This window comes from Cervus elaphus, chromosome 5 (genome assembly GCF_910594005.1).
Source record: "Cervus elaphus chromosome 5, mCerEla1.1, whole genome shotgun sequence".
Classification (NCBI taxonomy): domain Eukaryota; kingdom Metazoa; phylum Chordata; class Mammalia; order Artiodactyla; family Cervidae; genus Cervus; species Cervus elaphus.
Genome location: NC_057819.1, coordinates 107828705 through 107848566, shown reverse-complemented (window position 1 = coordinate 107848566; position 19862 = coordinate 107828705). Strand labels below are relative to the sequence as shown.

Below are 19862 nucleotides of genomic sequence, written 5' to 3'. Positions count from 1 at the left end.
CTATTACCACAGGATTCCCTTCTGCTACCCCTTTAGAATGTACCCTACCCTCTCCCTAGTCACAAGTTCCTGGCAACCACTAATCTATTCTTTATCTTTATAATTTTATTATTTCAAGAATGTTGTGCAGTGGATAAGAATTCGCCTGCCGATGCAGGGGACACGGGTTTAATCACTGGTCTGGCAAGATTTCATAGGCCAAGGAGCAACTAAGCCCATGTACCCCAACTATTGAGCCTGTGTGTTGCAACTACTGAAGCCCATGTGCTTACAACCTGTGCTCCACAACAAGAGAAGCCACTGCAATGAGAAGCCCACACACAGCGATGAAGAGTAGTCCCTGCTCACTGCAACTACAGAAAGCCCATGTAAAGCAACAAAGACCCAGCACAGCCAAAACTAAAAAAAATAAATAAAAATTTTAAAAAGAATATTAAAAAATAAAAACAAGAGATACTTCCCTGGCAGTCCAATGGTTAAGACACCATGCTTCCAAAGCAGGAAACATGGACTTGATACCTGGTCGGGGGACTAAAATTCTGCATGCCATGTGATGTTGCCAAAAAAATAAAATTTTAAAAAAAGCAAGAATCTTATGTAAATGCAATAATATAGAAAGTAATTCTTTTGTGACTGGCTTTTTTCAATCAGTATAATTCTCTTGAGATCTGCCCAAGTTTTGGCATGTATCAGTGGTTTCTTTTTTTATTGTTGAGTAGTGTTCCATACTTGGGGGGGAGTTGTTGTTGCTTGCTTCTTAATTTTTATTGGAGTGTAGTTGATTCACAATATTGTGTTAGTTTTAGATGTACAGCAAAGTGAATGATGGACATTTGGATTGATTCCAGTTTGGGGCTATTATAAAAAAAGCTTCTATTGTTACTCAAAAACTGGATTCACCTCTTTGTGGGTGTCAAGCAAAAAGACACATCCAAGCCAAAGTGTGGGAGAAGGAAGAATTTATCACTTACAGCTAGTAAGGAGAACACTAGGGATATTTCCCAAAACAGTGTCTCCCCAACAGCAAAATTGGAAAGCTTTAAGCTAAGGGTACATGTATTTTCATGAAGAGGCTTGAACAGAGAATTTAGCTTAGATTTGGGACAAAGGTTGACAGAGTTCAAGCTTTTGTTAACTGAAGTCATGAGGTTCAGAATATGTCAATATTATTATTCCTTAGGTTCTGACCAGTCTGGAATCTCAGCCTATAGCCATTCTCCACAAGGGTGGGGGCCTTAGTTCCTGCTGAACTCAAAGATATGCGTTAGATTGTTATGCATGTCTCTTAAGGATCTAGGATTCTTTTATTAATAAACTATTGCTTCTTGATTGCTTTCTCTTCGTTCCTGCATTCTAACTTTAGTTCCTTCAGAATCCATAATTACTGAGCCCTCTTCAAGGGCAAGCCTTGTGGCCAGACTTTGATCCAAAGTGGCTTAGGCCAAAAATGGCTTCTCTTAAAGTCAAAAACACCAAGGCTAGGTCTCTTTCTCTGGGGAACCCCTACCTTATCTGCTTACACTATAATCTGTGTACAAGGTTTTGTGTGAACAGAACATAAATCACTTTCTCTAGGATAAACACCCAAGAGTGAAATTGCTGGATCACACAGTAAGCATAGTTTTATAAGAAACTGTCAAATTTTCCAGAGTAGCTGTACCATTTTACACTCCTGCCAGCAATGTATATGAGTGGATACAGTTCCTCCACCTCCTTGAGAGTATTTGGTGTTTTCACTGTTTTTCAAAAATTTGAGCCATCATCATAGGTGTATAGTGATATCTCATTGTAATTTTTAACTAATTTTATTTATTTGTTTGTTTTTGGCTGCATTGGGTCTTCCTTGTTGAGTACTTATCTAGTTGTGGAGAGCACGGGCTTCTCATAGAGGTGGCTTCTCTTGTTGTGGAGCTAGGTGTGCAGGGTTCAGTAGTTGTGGTCCATGGGCTTAGTTGCCCCATGGCATGTGGAATCTTCCCAGATCATGGATGGAATCTGTGTCCCCTGTATTGGCAGGAAGATTCTTAATCACTGGGCTACCAGGGAAGTCATTATTGTGATTTTTACATTTTCCTAATGGCTAATGATGAATATCTTTTCCTTTGCTTATTTGCTGTCTATATATCCTTTCAGTGAAATGTCTATTTCTTGTTTTTGCTCATTCTCTAATTGATATTTTTTTTAACAGTTAAGTTGTGAGAATTCTCTGTATAATCTAGATATAAGGGCTGTGGTGGATATGTGACTTGCAAATATTTTATCCCACCCTTTAGCTTCCCTGGTATCTCAGCTGGTAAAGAATCCACCTGCAATGCAGGAGACCCCACTTTGATTCTGGGTCAGGAAGATCCCCTGGAGAAGGGATAGGCTACCCACTCCAGTATTCTTGGGTTTCCCTGGTGGGTCAGCTGGTAAAGAATCCACCTGCAATGTGGGAGACCTGGGTTCAGTCCCTGGGCTGGGACGATCCCTTGGAGGAGGGCATGGCAACCCACTCCAGTATTCTTGCCTGGAGAATTCTCATGCACAGAGGAGCCTGGTGGGCTGCAGTCCATGGGCTCACAAAAAGTCAGACATGACTGAGCAGCTAAACACAGCACCACCCTTTAGCTTGTTTTTTTTACCCTCTCCTCAGGGTCTTTTGAAGAGCCAAAGATTTTAATTTTGATAATGTTAGGGGAAACACTGACTGAAATTGCCTGGCCAGGCACCACGGTAACCATTTGCATGAGTAATTTTACAACAGGAAGATCCTGGTAAGGAACACAGAACTAACAAGCCACCACCAACTGGAAAAATTCAGGAAAGGTCAAAAAGAGACAGGAGAAACCAGTCCATATGTCCTCCCAGAATCCTTCTCACTGGAATCCATTTTGGCTGGATGATGTGTGTGCTATCAGGAAGGACCCTGAGTCAAAATGACTGACCAGAGACAACCTAGAAACTAATCCCATCACCATAAAACTGAGACTGTGAGCCACATGGCAGGGCAGTTCTCTCGGGTTCCCTTACCTGCTGCTCTCCACCCGGGCAAACCTTCCCAATCGTCTCTTGCTTTGTTAGCATATGTGTCTCCTTGGACAATTCATTTCTGAATGTTAGACAAAGACCCACTCTTGGACACAGGAAGGGGTCCCCCTACCTGCAACAATAAGATCCAATTTATCAGTGTTTCCCTTATATGGATGGTGCTTTTGGTGGCAATTCTGAAAACTCTGCCTGGCTATTGGTCCTAAAGATGTTTTACCATGTTGTTTTTCTAAGCTTTTTATAGTGTTGACTGAAAAAAAACACACAGCCTAAAAGTTGCGAATTAAGTTTTATTTAATGAACTTACTGAGACTATAGCTTGGGAAACAGTCTCTCAGATAGCTCTGAGGAACTGAGCCAAAGAGGTAAGGGAAAGGTCAGAATATGTAGTTTTTGCTCCCCCCCCCCAAAATGTTAGTAGAACATCAAAAGATTCAGTTGAGTTCAGTTCAGTCGCTCAGTTGTGTCTGACTCTTTGCAACCCCATGGACTGTAGCACACCAGGCCTCCCTGTCCATCACCAACTCCCAGAGTTTACTCAAACTCAAGTCCATTGAGTCAGTGATACCATCCAGCCATCTCATTCTCTGTCGTCCCCTTCTCCCGCCTTCTATATTTCCCAGCATCAGGGTCTTTTCAAATGAGTCAGTTCTTCGCATCAGGTGGCCAAAGTATTGGAGTTTCAGCTTCAACATCAGTCCTTCCAATGAATATTCAGGACTGATTTCCTTTAGGATGGACTGGTTGGGTCTCCTTGCAGTCCAAGGGACTCTCAAGAGTCTTCTCCAACACCACAGTTCAAAAGCATCAAAAGATTACTGCTAATCAATTTTAGAAACCAGGCTTATGGTTGCCAAGGGGGAGGAGGTTGGAGGAGGGAAGGATTGGGAGTTTGGGATTAGCAGATGCAAATTATTATTTATAGGATGGATAACTAACAAAGTCCTACTGTATAGCACAGATGACTGTATTCAATATCTTATGATAAAACATAATGGAAAAGAGGATGAAAAAGAATATATATACATGTATAACTGAATCACTTTCTGTACAGCAGAAATTAACACAGTCCTTGTTAATTAAAATAAATCAACATTTAAAAGAATTGCAAAAAAAAAAAAATAAAAAAATTAAAAAATTGCTTATAATCACAAAAAAGAGATTCATTGGGAAAAAAAAAGCAGTTTCACTAAAATTATTCCTTTGATATGCATTTTAACTATCTAGGGCCAGTATCCTGTTTTTCTCTTGATTTCCCTTCATGGTGCACCACTAGAGAGGCTACAGTGGTTAATAGTTTGATGACAGCCAATAGTCTTTGTTTACTGAAATGGCAGGCAACATTTTCTACCCCCCCTTTTTTTGTTCACATATTTTTACACTTATAAATCTATGATTCATTTCTTCATTTTGGAGAGAAAACCTATAAATAAGGCCATGCACCTACGGTCAACTAATCTATGACAAATGGGGCAAGACTACACAATGTTGGAAAGACAATCTCTTCAACAAATGGTGCTGGGAAAACTGGAAGCCACACATAAAAAAATGAAATTAGATCATTCTTTAACTCCATACATAAAAACAAACTCAAAATGGATTAAAGATCTATATGTGAGACTAGAAACTATAAAACTCCTAGAGAAAAACATAGGCAGAACACTCTCTACATAAATCACAGCAGCATCTTTTTCAATCCATCTCCCAGAATAATGGAAATAAAAACAAAAATAAACAAATGGAATCTACTTAAATCCAAAAACTTTTGCACAGCAAAGGAAACAAAATGAAAGGACAACCCATAGATTCGGAGAAACTATCTGCAAATGATGTGACCAGTAAGAGATTAGTCTCCAAAACTTACAAACAGCTTATGATGCTTAAGAGCATCAAACCAAAAAACCCACTCAAAAAATGGGCAGAGGACCTGAATAGACGTTTCTCCAAAGAGGAAATACAGATGGCCAATAGATGTTCATTTCGAACAATAGATGTTCGAAAAAGTGTTAAATGTCACTAAGATGTTCAACCTCACTAGTTATTAGAGAAATGCAAGTCAAAACTACAATGAGCTATCACCTCACACCGGTCAGAATGGCTGTCACAAAAAAAATCCACAAACAACAAATGCTGGAGAGGGTGTGAAGAGAAGGAAACCCTCCTACACTGTTGATGGGGATGTAAATTGGTACAGCCACTATGGAGAACTGTATAGAGGTTCCTTAAAAAACTAAAAGTAGAGCTACCATGTGACCCTGCAATCCCATTCCTGGGCATATATCCGGAGAAAAAGATGATCTGAAAGGATACATGCACCCCAATGTACATTGCAACACAGCTTACAGTAGCCGAGACATGGAAGCAACCTAAATGTCTGTCGATAGAAAATGGATTTTGTGCCTGAGCCCATGCTAAGTTGCTTCTGTCGTGTCTGACTCTTTGTGACCCCATGGACTGTAGCCCATAGGTTCCTCTGTCCATGAGATTCTCCAGGTGAGAATACTGGAGTGGGTTGCCATTTCCTTCTCCAGGGAATCTTCCTGACCCAGGGATGGAACCTACATCTTTTACATCTCCTGCATTGGTAGGCGGGTTCTTTACCACTCACGTCACCCAGGAAGCCCCAAGAAGATGTGGTTCGTATATGCAATGGAATATGACTCAGCCATTAAAAAGAATGAAATAATGCCATTTGCAGCAACACAGATGTACCTAGGGAGATGGCAATGGCAACCCACTCCAGTACTCTTGCCTGGAAAATCCCATGGACGGAGGAGCCTGGTAGGCTACAGTCCATGGGGTCGCTAAGAGTCCGACACGACTGAACGACTTCACTTTCACACATTGGAGAAGGAAATGGCAACCCACTCCAACCTTCTTGCCTGGAGAATCCCAGGGGCGGTGGAGCCTGGTGGGCTGCCGTCTATGGGGTCGCACAGAGTTGGACACGACTGAAACGACACAGCAGCAGCAGCAGATGTACCTAGAGACTGTCATATTGAGTGAAGTAAGTCAGAGAGAGGAGAAATATTGTATGACATCCCTTATATTTGGAATCTAAAAAGAAATGATACAACTGTATTTACAAACAGATGCACAGACTTTGAAAACAAATTTACAGATGCCAGGGGGACGGGAAAGTTAGAGATTTCTGAAGGTCATGTACACACTGTTGAAAACGGATAACCAACAAGGACTATTGTATAGCGCATGGAACTCTACTCGATTTTATGTGCCAACCTGGATGGTAGGGGGACTTGGAGAGAATCGATACATGTATATGTATGGCTGAGTCCCTTTGCTGTTCACCTGAAACTATCACAACATTGTTAATCGGCTATACTCTAATACAAAATAGAAACTTCAAATTAAAAAAAAAAACAAACCAACATAACTGGCACTTCTACAATATGATCACCCATGGTAGTCTTATGTGCCACTGGGAGAACCCAAGACACATAAGACGGGACTCACAACTCTGGGGCCAAACCTAGAGGAGTCAAGCTCTCAAGCTTGGCTCAATACATGATCATCACTAGCAATTTTAGTTTGACAAACTGACATCAGAATGAGAAATAAAGATTAAAAAAACAAACAAACAATAAATTGCCAAACTTCATCGAATACTCCAGTCAGGTTAATGTACATACAAAACTTATGAGCATTTACTTAACTGGAAATTAAAGAAAACCATGTAGCCTCCAACTAATAATAATAAAAAAATTAAAAAAAAAATAAATAAAGAAAACCATGCCCTAAAAATGAGGAAACTCTTTTATCCTGCTGCTGCTGCTAAGTCCCTTCAGTCGTGTCCAACTCTGTGCGACCCCATAGATGGCAGCCCACCAGGCTCCCCAGTCCCTGGGGTTCTTATCCTACATCAAATTAAATTAAAAAGCTGGCTTGATAAAAACATCTTCAGAATTCTGTTTTTAAATAAAGGTCTTCTACTGGGAAACTTTTATTTTTCTGTGTCTTTTGGATATATATGTTCTACCAGATCTTCCTAGGATGTTCTGTGTATGTGTGTGCTTGTATGTATGTGTTTTAGATATCTGACCTCTTCCATGCTACTTTAAAAAATAAAAATTAATTTTTGGCTGTGCTGGGTCGTTGTTGCTTTGCCTGGGTTTTCTATAATTGTATCCAGCGGGAGCTACTGTCTAGCTGTGGTGCCCTGGCTTCTCATTATGGTGGCTTCTCTTATTGTGGAACATTGGCCTCTAGCTGTGTGGATGGGCTTCAGTAGGTGCAGTGGGCGGGCTCAACAGTTTTGGCTCAACCGGTCTTAGTTGCTCCTGGCATGGGGAAATTTTCCTGAACCAGGAATCGAACCTGTGTCCCCTGCATTGGCAGGCGGATTCTTATCCACTGTGCCACCAGGGAAGTCCCTCCTTGAGCCTTTAGTTTACTTCTCAACCTTCCCCTCAATCCTGCTTTTTATTTATTTATTTTTTCAATCCTTCTTTTTAAAACACCATTTACATAATATATTGCATACGAATTTGCTCATTTGTTTATTGTTTATCCCCATTCTCAATCCCATCGCCACCTTCAAGAAAACTTATTGCCATAGCCCAGACCCTGAAACAGCGCCTGGTACACAGACGGTAGTACTTGGATAAGTAAATTTGCTTGGCAGGCTGGAAAGAACGAGTAAATGTAAAAGAAGGGCTACGGTCTACTTCTAGGTCAGAAGCTCTTCAGACTTCCCGTGAGCGCCACCTCTCGGGAGCCAGTTTGGTCGAGAAAAAAGAAAGTGAGTCATAGAATCTTAACGAAAAAAATAAAACTTGTAAAATGGCGGAAGGTAGCTTGCCGGAAGAGCAGGGAAAAACAAGACTAGCAGCTGCTCCCTAGAATGACGCCAGACTGTCAGGAGGAAGCGTAGGCGAGCGGTGTTCAGCAAAACGAGCCCTCCTGCAACCGATCTAGGCAGAAGCGTTCCGCGCGGGTGGGTGCCAGGAACCTGGAGGAGCCGGGGCGCGTTTCCGGCGGCTGCAGACGGTGCTGAAGCCCAGGTAGCAGGAGGGTTGGTAAGAAGAGTTCGGGCTCCTGAGAGGAAAGGGAAACGAGTGGAGTCTGGGAAGGAGGAGGTGAAGAGGTGGGACCTGTTCTGCTCAGAGAGGTGGCCAGGGGGATCGGATGGGAGGGAAGCGCCTGACGACTGGTCCAAACCTGTCAGCTCACGTCCAATGCCACGTGGACTTACCTTTGTTTGTGGCTGCCTTTCCGCGACTGTAGGGGTTGTGTCTTGTTTCTGGGCAGCAATAAATGACTCACTGTAGTACTCTTGTGTGGAAAATCCCGTGGACAGGGGAACCTGGCGGATTAAAATCCACAGGGTCGCAAAGAGTGGGACACGACTGAGCATGTACTGAGCATATACTGAGCATGTACAGAATGAATGATAGCTGTGTGTGTCGTGTATGTCCATAGGGACTGTTTGTGGCTCTTTAATCCCATTTTCTCCTGGGGAATCGGTGCTTATGTTAAGCTTCCATTAGGAGTTCTCCACCAGTTTCGGGGCTTTGTCTTTTTTTCTTGGAGGTGCAGGGTGATTATCATTTAAGAGATTTTCTTTTCTCTTATGGAGTGCTAGTCCCTGTGGCTAGGTAGCAGGACAGACACAGAAGTAAACCATCCCTGTATAGATGCAGCAGGCCAGTGGAAAGACAGATAAACAGAAAATTCAAATATATTGTTACAGTGCTGTAATAAGAGGTAACAGGAGACAGGTACAGGAAGAGAGAGCCAGAAAGTGGTCCTGCTAGTTAGACGGATTGTCTTTCAAGATAAGAGGACTCCTTTCTCATCTTGTGGAGAAGGATCAGTTTCTGAGCCCAGTCTTCTCTGTAAAAGGAAAAGTCTAGAATTGGTTCTCTCTAGGCTTCCTTCCAGCGTGATGTCCCATGTCAGATATTACTCATGGTTTTAGTGCTCCCACGATCATTAGTCAGAATATGTTTTATGTCTCATGATACAGCATAAGTTGCATAGGGTTGGGTGATCTGGATTTTGGTCCTCATCCTGGTGCTCTGAATCTGTTTCCTCGTTTGTAAAAGGAGATCATAATGAAAGAATCTCTCATACCCCTTCTAGGTCTAAAACCGTGACTATGGCAGTAGGTCAAACCACATTTCAGACTGCCCTTTACGTTATCACTGTGGTTTCCCTCATCTGGATAGTTGAGAAAGATAGTGTCTTTTTAAAAATCTCCCGCCTTAGTTCTGCCACAGTATTGGGTACACAATACTGTGTTAGTTTGAAAACTGGCTCCTGTACACAGAAGGAAAGGAAGACAAAAGAAAGGCCAACCACTCAGATTGGTATGTGGCAAGTGTAATGAGCAAGAGTTTGAGGCCTGTCTTGGGTGGTTGTAAGGTGAGTAGATCTCTGCTCTTGTCCACCGGAATTTTAAAATTATATATAGAGGCCTTAACTAGGTACAGTCATGTGGTTCAGTTCAGATGGTCTCAACAACCCCTTACTCTCTCAAGGCTGCTGTCCTTGGAACAGCTCCTAATGGACAGTAGGACAGAGTGTAAATCCCAAGGAAAGGGGCAGGGGTGAGGCGCTTGCAATTGCTGAAATCAGCTGAGTGTCAACTGATGGTCAAAACCTCCTCCAGTACTCAATCCCTTGTGACCAGCCCTTACAATCTCACCCCCTCTCCTGCAGGGTCAGAAGTGTGCCCTGAGAAGTCAGCAAGTGGTTTTGCCACATGAAGGTGGCTTGTTTGGCAGCTGTCTGACTGCAGTGGAGGCAGATGCCACAGCAACAATATAAAGGCACATGCAAGAGAAAAGACAGATTAAAATGATTCTCAAATAACAGTTTTCACCATCAAGAGCCCCATAATTTGAACCATTGATTTACTAAGTCCCCTTATGAGGCAGTAATAATGTCCAAGGCTATTCTGTTTTAGAGGACAGCTTTTCTCATTAAAGATTATTTTAGTGTTCGGTTAAGACAGGCTTTGCACACTGTCATTTAAGACTTGCTGGATGAACTGAGTAAGGGCCTCTCTGTATGTTTTAATGTCCTCCAGGCCAGTGGAGGGGACCAAGATGATGGCTCTGTCCATGGGATTCTCCAGGCAAGAGTACTGAAGTGGGTTGCCATTTCCTCCTCCAGGGATAGGGCCTAGGAGCGCCCACATTTCTAGAGACAGTGGACTGGTGGTAGGGTGCTCATCTGCTACAAATGGACAGGTCATTTTGTCATTGTGAGGGTTTGAGCCATGGTAGAGGTGGGTAGATGGAACTTATTCTTAACAACCATACAAAGGAAGGGAAGTTCTTTCCATGATATGCTGTTCCTTTGTGAGAAGCTCTGCCCAGAGGAGCATTGTGTACAGTGCTAGAAGCTGTTGCTCTGTGGGGTGTATTGGGTTTCTGCCCTCTTCCAGAGCCGGAACCAAAATCCTAGGGGTACTCTCCTTCTCTGCCACAGTGCCCAGCTCAGACCTTCCGGAGTTATAGGTATCTCTAACTCAAATGGTAGCCCAGCTTGGGAGATTCCCAGAGCTTTAATTTGCTTCACTAGTATTTATTGCCATCTCAAAGGCAAATAATCTGCTGCTCTAATAAGACTGCTGCTGTAATCCCCAGTCCCACGTATGCCTTCTCTTTACCATGTGATGTAAGGGATGGAGGCACTGTGCCAGGTGGGGAATAAAAGTCCTCCAAAACCGCCAAATTCCTACAAAGGCTTGTACCTGTTTCACATTCTTAGGGATTGGATAAGCTTGTACCTTATCAGTGACAACTTTTGGGACAATTTATCCGACCAAAGGACTGCCAAAAACTTTACCAAGGTGTCTGGGCCTTGAATTTTCTGTGAATGTACTGCCCACCTTCTCCCTCATGGATGTTCCGACAAAGCCTGCAGAGTGTCCTACAGCAGGGGCAAGTCATCACGTGTTAACGTTATCATATCATTGATATACTGGACCTGTTTTATCGGAGTGGGGAAAGGAAACAGGGACACAAGTCTTGGGCTATCACCCAAGCATGTGGGGTTGTGCAGGTAGCCATGGAGAAGTCCTTGAAACGTCCATTACTGGCCCCTGTCACATGAAGGCAAATTGATCTTAGTTATCAGGAACTTATGCTTGTAAAAAGTTTTCCATAAATTTCCTTGAAGATGAAGCACATTTAAAAATATATATATTTTTTTCGCTGTACCAGGTCTTCATTTCTGTGTGCAGGCTCTCTCTAGTTGCAGTGAGCGGAGGCTATTCTAGTTGTGGTGCTTGAGCTTTGCATTGCAGTGACTTCTCTAGGCTCTAGGGTATGTAGGCTCTGTAGTTAGGGCACTTGGGCTCAGTAGTTTGACTCCGAGGATCTAAGCACAGGCTCAGTAATTGTGGTGTGCAGGCTCAGTTCCCTGCGGCATGTGGAATCCTGGACCAGGGATCGAACCTGTGTGCCCTACACTGGCAGGTGGATTCCTCACCATTGGACCACCAGGGAAGTCCAAGATGAAACACTTTTGCAGGAACAGTTTTGCAAAAACATCAGAGTAAAACAATGACTGTAAATGACAAAAAAACTTTTAAATGGCTATGGCTGAAGATCTTGTGAGAGTTCATTATAATTCAGTTGACAAGGAAATGTAATATTTTTTTGACACACATTTTAAAATTATAGTTGATAACATTATACCAAGACATAGCAGATTTTTAAAAATTTCTTACAAATATACCCCAAAGAAAGTTTAACATCACTTATTTGACAGTGCTTCCCATATAATTTAATATATTAAGTAGGCTAATTATTTTAATATCTCTTTTTTATAAGGAAAGAGATTATATCTTTTGAATTGTTCTAGAGGCTCTCTGAAAAATTCCAGAGTTAGTTCTAGGTCAACAAAACTATTTAGGAATAGATTTTTGGAGAGCTTATAAAAAACATAAAAAGGTTTTAAAACACAATTAAATAGGATCTTAGGTCACTGTGAATTAATAGTTATCTATTTAACTTAAGTTACAAAGACTCCAAAGGCAACTACAGAAAGTTACATAATTGTTTAAAAAAAATCCCCCAAAACTTTGCCCTTTTAATAGAGAAGACTCATAGAGAAGTACACCCCAAAACTCCTAAGAGAAAAAAACTTTCATTCTTTCTCTGTCTCTTGAAATTGTAAATCTTATCATGTATTTGAAATGTAAATATCACGGGAGATAACTAAAACATTGCCCACAGATTGAAGAAAGAGGGTGGGGAGGGGTGTGAACACAGAGTCTGCTATAGGACCCCCCTCCCACAAAATCTAGCTCTCCGTGTCCATCAAAGGCAAGTACAAAAAAATGTTTTGTACTTTTCTTAAGTAATCAAAGACCTGAAAAGATAACATGAAGCACAAGAAATTATTTTGATAAAACACAGAATCTTTTTTTTCTAGGCAAGTTACTCAAAAGGTAAAGAAAAGCCTCTCACAATCCCATAAGGAACAGACCAGTAGTCCAGCAAAACTTTGTCCTTTGAAAGAAAATTGTTTCAGCTTTACATAAGTACACTATTGATATCAAAGCTTATTTTTCTTTAGGCCAACTAAATAGAGCTTTTTTACAAATTAATTTTGACAGTACTCTGGAGATAGAAAAATATCACCTATATTTATAACATACATCCATAGACATATGAAATACAGATAGACACAAAGAATCCATAGCTGTCTCTCCAAAACTTTAGCCATGAATCAGATATCCACTCACATGGCTAAAGCCTTTTACTAATATTTGTAGAGAAGACTAAAAATTTGGGAATTTCCTGGCGGTACAGTGGTTAGGACTCCATGCTTCCACTGCAGGGGGCATGAGTTCAATCTCTGGTTGGAGAACTAAGATCACTCAAGCCTCGCAGCATGGCCAAAAAAGTTTTTTTTGTACTTGCCTTTGATGGACGCTGAAGACTAGATTTTGTGGGAGGGCGGTCCTATAGCAAACTGTTTTCACACCCCTCCCCACCCTTTTTCTTCAGTCTGTGGGCAATGTTTTAATTATCTCCTGTGATATTTATATTTCAAACACATGGTAAGATTTACAATTTCAAGAGACAGAGAAAGAATGCAAGTTTTCTCTTAGAAGTTTTGGGGTATATTTCTCTATTATCATAAGTCTAGGGTAATTACTGATTAAGACTTTTCTTTGTATTAGGGGTTGGGCAGTGTGGAGTGCTTCATCTCTTTCATTGTCAATCACCACAACATCCTCCCCTTTGCGCTTCTCACTTTCCCAGGGATTCTGTCTCTTAGTGTCCTAATCAGGCTTTGTCACAGCACTTGGACGTTAATCTGCATCAGCTTGTGCTCCCCTGGCTTTGCTACATAAAAGCTAAGGTCTCCAACTTATCAGCCTGCTCTTTCACCTTGTCTCCAAGCCCCAGAGCTGGCAGAGCAGTGGATACCTGCATGTTCTTCTCTAACTTCAGCTCTTCTTCCAACTAACTCAAGCTTCAGCCTCTAGTGCATCTGTGGCCAGTGGCCTGCCCACTGTGGTGGCCGTTCATTTCTCTTCTTTGTCGCCTGTGTAGTTTCTCTAACAAACATGTTAAAGTAGCCAGGGTTTTCGGGGCACCCCTGTTCTCCTGTAGTGGTCCACAAGCATCAAACATACAGGCCACCTTCCCCACATAGAGGTAGATGTTCAGCTTGGCGTTCCTCTAGGGATGCTTCTTTCTCAAAGCCCATTTCTTCAGTCTCTTGGCTGGCTCACCAATTGGTAGTTCACAAACAGGCCCTGTACGCAGAGGGCAAGGAGAGACCAGAGACAGAACACTCTAGGTTGGAAGGTGGCAGTTTTAATAGGACAGGGACCTATGAGGCTCATCTTGGCTGATTGCATTGTACCCACCCACCAGAAGCTTAAAATTTATATAGAGGCCTTAACTGGGTTCAGTCACATGTTCTTTGCAGATGGTCTCAATAACACCTTACCTCTCTCAAAGCTGCATCCTTGGAATGGCTCCTGCTATGGGAACAGTGTACAAAGTGTATATTCCAAGGACAGGGGATGGAGTGAAGAGCCTCTGATCACCTTGGTCCAGATTGAGGGTGAACTGGCAGTCACATCCTCTTGATATGACTTAACAGAAGCTTATTAAATCAAATAGCAATTATAACCCTGGCTTTTGGACCCTTCCCCACTCTGGGATATTAATTCATGGATGAGGGGACTGAAGTGGAATTAGGTTTTTACTAGAGTCCTGGAATTGATGTCACAGATTTAAACCAGCTTTATGGGATAATCTGCTTGAGAAGGATAATGATGTAGGCAGGATATTCAGTGTTGTTTCATCCCTCCACCTGTCTATCCCCAGGACCATGGCCAACAGCGAGCGCACCTTCATTGCTATCAAGCCCGATGGAGTCCAGCGAGGCCTCATGGGAGAAATAATCAAGCGTTTTGAGCAAAAGGGATTCCGTCTTGTTGCCATGAAATTCATGCGGGTAAGTGGACTTCATTCTTGCTGTTTCTATTACTTCATAGAAATAGGGGAGCACTGTAGGTCAGCCTCTTTCTTTCTCCCTTCAGATCATTTTAGGCTTCTCCATTTAGAGTAAACAAATGTCCTGAAATGGTGGCTTCTCCACTGAGTCTTGGAACCAAGCAAGTTATTCAGGACTTTCGGAAGTAGCCTCCCTTTTCTCTTGGCAATGCAGAGTTCCACATATTACTAGCACAGTGATTTCTGACTCAAAGCCCTGGGCCTGTTTGAGCTGCTGATCTTGAGCTTCCTGAGCAGATCATTTTAGAGACTCCCCCACTCTCACCTTTGCCCCCACCCCCCACCATTTGAGGCAAATTGTTTTTCAGCAAGGAAATCTTTTTATCATTGCTTAATACCTGCCTAGTGTCTAGCATGTATTAGGCGCTATGGGGGCGTATAGGGGAAAGTTGTGGTTGTAGGGGAGGCCCACCTGAAACAACAGAGAGCAGACACATTTGCAAGATACCTGCAAAGCAATATTTCAACACCTCCAAAGGATTGATTGGCCAAGAACCCTTCTTCAAGCAGACCTGGGAAATAAGAACTTAAATTCTCAAAGCAAATACATTAGGGGATCATCATTTTTTTCCCTATTAAGGGTCAACTTTCATGAATCAATCAGAGAAAGAGTCAACTTCGGACTTTCCCAGTGCATTTTATTTTTCAGCTGTGCTGCATGGCTTGTGGGATCTTAGTTTCCTGACCAGGGAACGAACCTCGGCCCTGGCAGTAAAATCATCGAATTCTAGCCACTGGGCTGCCAGGGAATTCCCTGTCTAGTGCAAATTTAGTTTGATTTGCACTATAGTTCCTCTCTGATGTTTTAGGAAGAGTGTTTTAATATAAAAGGGAGCAGACTGATGTTAATGCTGAGGGGATAGCATGATAGAATGATTAGAGCCAGGTATTGGACTAGCAGTGCTTTCCAGAGAGTTTGTATACTGAATTAGGTTTTGAAGGTAAAGTGAAATCAAAGTATTATTGATCAGATATTTACCATGTGTTGGGCACATGTGTTTTCTCACTAGCTGCCATGACAACCCAGAGAGATACTTATTTCTATTCCCATGGTTGTTAACAATAAGGAAGCTAACTGAGGCTTGGAGAGTTTAAGTAATGTGTGGTTACCCAGTCGGTGATGCAGCTAGGATTTTAACTAAGGCCCTCTGACCCGTAAGTGCATACATTTTGTCCTTTACACTGTTTCCTATCAAGGGCTTGGACTTGGTGAAGAATGGGAGGAGGGATAGCTGCCGTGAGCCTACAGGGTTATTTAAATGTGATGTGGAGGAAAGTGAAGGAAAACTTGAGTTCCCTCCCACCTGCCCCCGCCCCCCCCCCCCAAAAAAAAAGCCAGCACCAATCAATAGAATTAAAGGAATATTAGTAAGGGAAAGTCATCAGGAGACAATCACTGCAAGTTTCCCATTTGGATTGAAGGGATAGGTCAGGATGAATACTAACAGGGTGATGATGTGGCTGTGTAATTTTACTTTGGCAAGCGATCAACGGGGCTGAACGATAGCATGTTCAGGATGTGCTTTTTGGCAGCAAATCCCCACGTTTGTGTGTATCACTGAAGTGTGCAGCATTCTGTACGAAGCAGTACTACAGAACTGGGAAAGCCAAGGGATCTCATTAGACCCTTAACGAGCATGTAAGTGGTAGCAAAGAGGAAACACAGGTGAGTCGAGTTGGCATTGCTAAGCAGATGGTTTGCTCTCTATAACTAGTCTGATTTGTTTCCAGATACCAGCCTTGCAACGTGAAAGATTTATTCTTTAGTAAAATGACTTATTGTTAGATGGCATGCGCTTTTGGGTGGTTTGCAGTACCTGTGGAAATTGCATGGTCACTGCACTGGGCCTTTGTTATTTTTTTTTTTTTTTGGCCTTTGTTATTTTTTAAATGTGATGAGAAATGGCCTGGTTCAATTTGCTTTTCATCCAATGCTGAGACCACCTCCCTCTAAGATTTTAGTTGAAGATTGTTTGGGAATGGAAATTCATTGTATTGTTAGTTTTCCTGTCTAAAATACCATGGCTGGATTCAGCTCTAATGGTCTGTAATTTTATGCTGATCAATCAAGGACAATAGGGGAAAATTGGTACTAAGCTGAAGCACTTATAGTCCCTGTCTCTTTTTCCCTTTGGTAAGTTGAGTGAATTAGATTATAATAGAACAAGTGAGCTGAGAGCTCATGTTTTAAATAGCAGGATGGGTGAGTGGGAAATAACTAAATTGCTGGTTCTTAAATAGTTTGGGAATGAAATTTCTTTCTCTGTCTCATGGGCTAGGCTTCTGAAGACCTTCTCAAGGAGCACTATATTGACCTGAAGGACCGTCCATTCTTTGCCGGCCTGGTGAAATACATGCACTCAGGGCCGGTGGTTGCCATGGTGAGTGTACATGTTTGGGATGTTGACACAAATGGCTCAGTTGGGAGCAAAGAGTGAATATTGTGATTCCTGCTCCTAATGCCAGGTCTTCACTGATGCAAGGATGCTGAGCCTGGGGCATTGGACAATTAGGGTATGAGTTTTCTGACTCACCAAAGGCAAAATACATTTGCTTAGTGAGCTGAAGACTCACATCTGGGAGACATCAGGAGAGATATGCCTGATTGTAAGCTCCTGGAGGGTAGAGAAACTGTGTCTTATTTTATTGTAGTAATTCTTCTCTGAGTAGGTATTGGTTATCATCTTTGTGCCAGGCTCTTTTTTAGACACTGGGGATATAATCATGAATGAGACAAAAATAGGTAACTGTTTTCAAAGCTTTCCTTGCCTACATATCCTGAAAAGGGAGGATGGGCAGATAATAAAGAAACCAAAAATCATACATATCAGCTAATGATTAGTGATGCACAGAAATGAAATAAGATGACATAATAGGAAGTGACCACATTAGATTGAGTGGTCAAGAAACATGATTTTCAAACTGAGATCTGCATGAGAAGGAGCCGGCTATGCACAAATTTACAGTGAAGAGCATTCTCAACCAAGAAAATGGCATGTGCAAAGGACCTGAGGTGGGGAACTTTTTGAAGTACAGAAGGACGTTTGGAATAGATGAAACCTGGTGGGTGAAAGGGAAGGTTGGGTGAGATTAAATCAGTGGCAGAGGCAGAGGCCAGATTATGTGGGCTATCTTGGCCCTGTACTTCAGGACTGCTGGGAGGCTGTAGGAGTTTTTTACACGTGGTGTTTTAAAAAGGCCACTCTGACTGGTGTGTCAAGAATAGTAGAAAAGCAAGAGAAGTGCAGGAAGACCAATATTCCCCGTGCTGGAACACTTAGATGCCGCAATAAATACTTGTTCAATGAATGAATGTCATTTTATGGGAGCCTTTTATTTTCTTTTTGAATTAATAGTTTTCAGATTTTCTGCCGAGATTGATTTTTTTTCCTTAACCATATCTTCTTTTGTCCTTGGAGGTCTGGGAGGGACTGAACGTTGTGAAGACAGGTCGAGTGATGCTTGGGGAGACCAACCCTGCAGACTCCAAGCCTGGGACCATCCGTGGGGACTTTTGCATCCAAGTTGGCAGGTAGGGGTTCTTGCATTTTACTCTTCTCTAAAGTCCACGTTAGGTGCAGTAAGAATTTGGTTTTCTGCAGCTGAGGGTAGATATGATGCCATATACAGATCAATTTATAATCAGAGTTTATTGTTTCCCTCTTTCTTAATTTGGCTTTTCTTAGTTTGGCTTTGCAGGCCCTCTGCCTTTGGTCATCATCATCACTCTGGTTGTGCCTCTGCTGTGAGAGTAGAACCTGGTCAGAGTCTTCCTGAAGGCTCCCACTGCTTGCATTAATGTTCAGATGGGCTGAACATCAGAGGGCTGGATGTATGGAGGGAATTCTTTGTCCTTACTTTGATGGCAATTATAGGTTTCTTCTTTTGACAAGGAATAATGTACCTGGAGCTTTGTTTTTTTATCCTGCTCTTTTGGTTGTAGGCTTTGTGGCAATGGAAATGTGGGGAGCTTCTGGGCAGTTTAATCCTGGTTTTGGCCATCTCTTTCCCCATTCAGGAACATTATTCATGGCAGTGATTCCGTGGAGAGTGCAGAGAAGGAGATTGCCTTGTGGTTTCACCCTGAGGAACTGGTAAATTACAAGAGCTGTGCTCAGAACTGGATCTACGAGTGACTTGGAAGCAGACCACAGTGCTCATCCCATGCTAGTTTCCCTCCCTCCCACAGGCAAGGACCAGGCCATTGCAAACCTGGTTATTTCAGAGAACTTGCTTTTCACTTGGAGGGAAACTCTTGGAGCTGTGGGTGCTCCATGTACAGTGTTACATGCTATCATCAGATTAAAATGTTTCATCTCAAGGAAAGAGTCATTGAGTTACTTTTGTTGTATTGCTTTGTATTCTTTTTTTATTTTAGGTACTTGGCTAATCTAACAGTGTAAATACAATATAAATTATTTATATTAACCTGAGAGATCATACATACATGCACATTTTTTGCCTGTCCCTCTTTTCCCCTGCATTCCGTCCATTCTTGGCATTGAGCCAGTCAACAGCTATCTGCCAGGGATCTGCTAGGTTGCCCAAACTGTACTATATACATTGAGGATTCACTGGAAATAAAAGATATTAATATCTTTCTTGCTCTTGAGAAGCTCTCAGGGATTCAGTGTTTGAGTGAATATGAGAAGTTGTAACTACTCCAAAACAGAAAAGCTATGTGGATAGTGGGCCTGGATTTCTGAGATGACCTTAAAAGATGCAGGAGTTATCTTGTAAAGGGTTTTGATTTGTTAGGATATTTATTTGGTTGCTTTAACAGAGACAAGATGGAAATGTATTTATTTATTTATAAGTTCAAACTGGAAATCTAATGTTGATCACTGTGATTGCAGTTAACAGTACTGTACTATATACTTCAAATTTGCTAGATTGGGTAGATCTGTGTTCTCACCACAGGAAAGAGGGAGGGAGGGAGGAAGAAAATGGTAACTATGGGAAGCTATGGTTATATTAATTAGCTTGATTTTATTAGCTTGCAGGTAGATAGAGCCACAGGACCAAGTTCTGGCCAAAGAGATGTGAAAAAGTGAAGATGGTAAATTTAAGGTTGTACCTTGAAAAAGAAGAGGTAATCCTACCTCCCAATTTGCTGGAAGCTGGATATAGGGGTGGTAACATCTATCTTTGGTTAGATGGAGGGAACTGAATCCCTGGACCACCTCAAGGATTAGAGCCTTACCACTATGTACCAGTAAAGCCTCACCTCTATACCTGCTTGGATTCCAACACCGCCCCCCCCCCCCCCCCCCCCCCCGCCCCATCAGTTTTACTGAGGTATAATTGACAAAATTGTAA

General features: G+C 42.1%; 1 protein-coding gene across 4 annotated transcripts; it reads left to right on the top strand.

Annotated features, from left to right (window-relative positions):
• Positions 1–7819: 7819 nt before the first annotated feature.
• Positions 7820–18869, top strand: NME1 (NME/NM23 nucleoside diphosphate kinase 1). 4 transcript variants are annotated; one of them, XM_043904123.1, is made up of 5 exons: positions 7820–8066; positions 14355–14484; positions 16823–16924; positions 17963–18075; positions 18562–18869. In XM_043904123.1, the coding sequence occupies exons 2-5, from the start codon at positions 14359–14361 to the stop codon at positions 18677–18679; spliced, it is 459 nt and encodes a 152-aa protein (XP_043760058.1). In that variant the 5' UTR covers positions 7820–8066; positions 14355–14358; the 3' UTR covers positions 18680–18869. The 4 variants fall into 4 exon arrangements, with proteins under 4 accessions (XP_043760058.1, XP_043760061.1, XP_043760059.1 ...); XM_043904126.1 differs by having other exon boundaries at positions 7897–8051; XM_043904124.1 differs by having other exon boundaries at positions 7982–8134.
• The last annotated feature ends 993 nt before the right edge of the window (positions 18870–19862 follow it).

Coding starts and splice junctions, on each gene's coding strand:
- NME1 (XM_043904123.1), top strand. CDS start 14,359: ATGGCCAACAGCGAGCGCACCTTCATTGCTATCAAGCCCGATGGAGTC. Junction 16,925..17,962: donor CAGGGCCGGTGGTTGCCATG/GTGAGTGTACAT, acceptor TTGTCCTTGGAG/GTCTGGGAGGGACTGAACGT. Junction 18,076..18,561: donor TTTTGCATCCAAGTTGGCAG/GTAGGGGTTCTT, acceptor TTCCCCATTCAG/GAACATTATTCATGGCAGTG.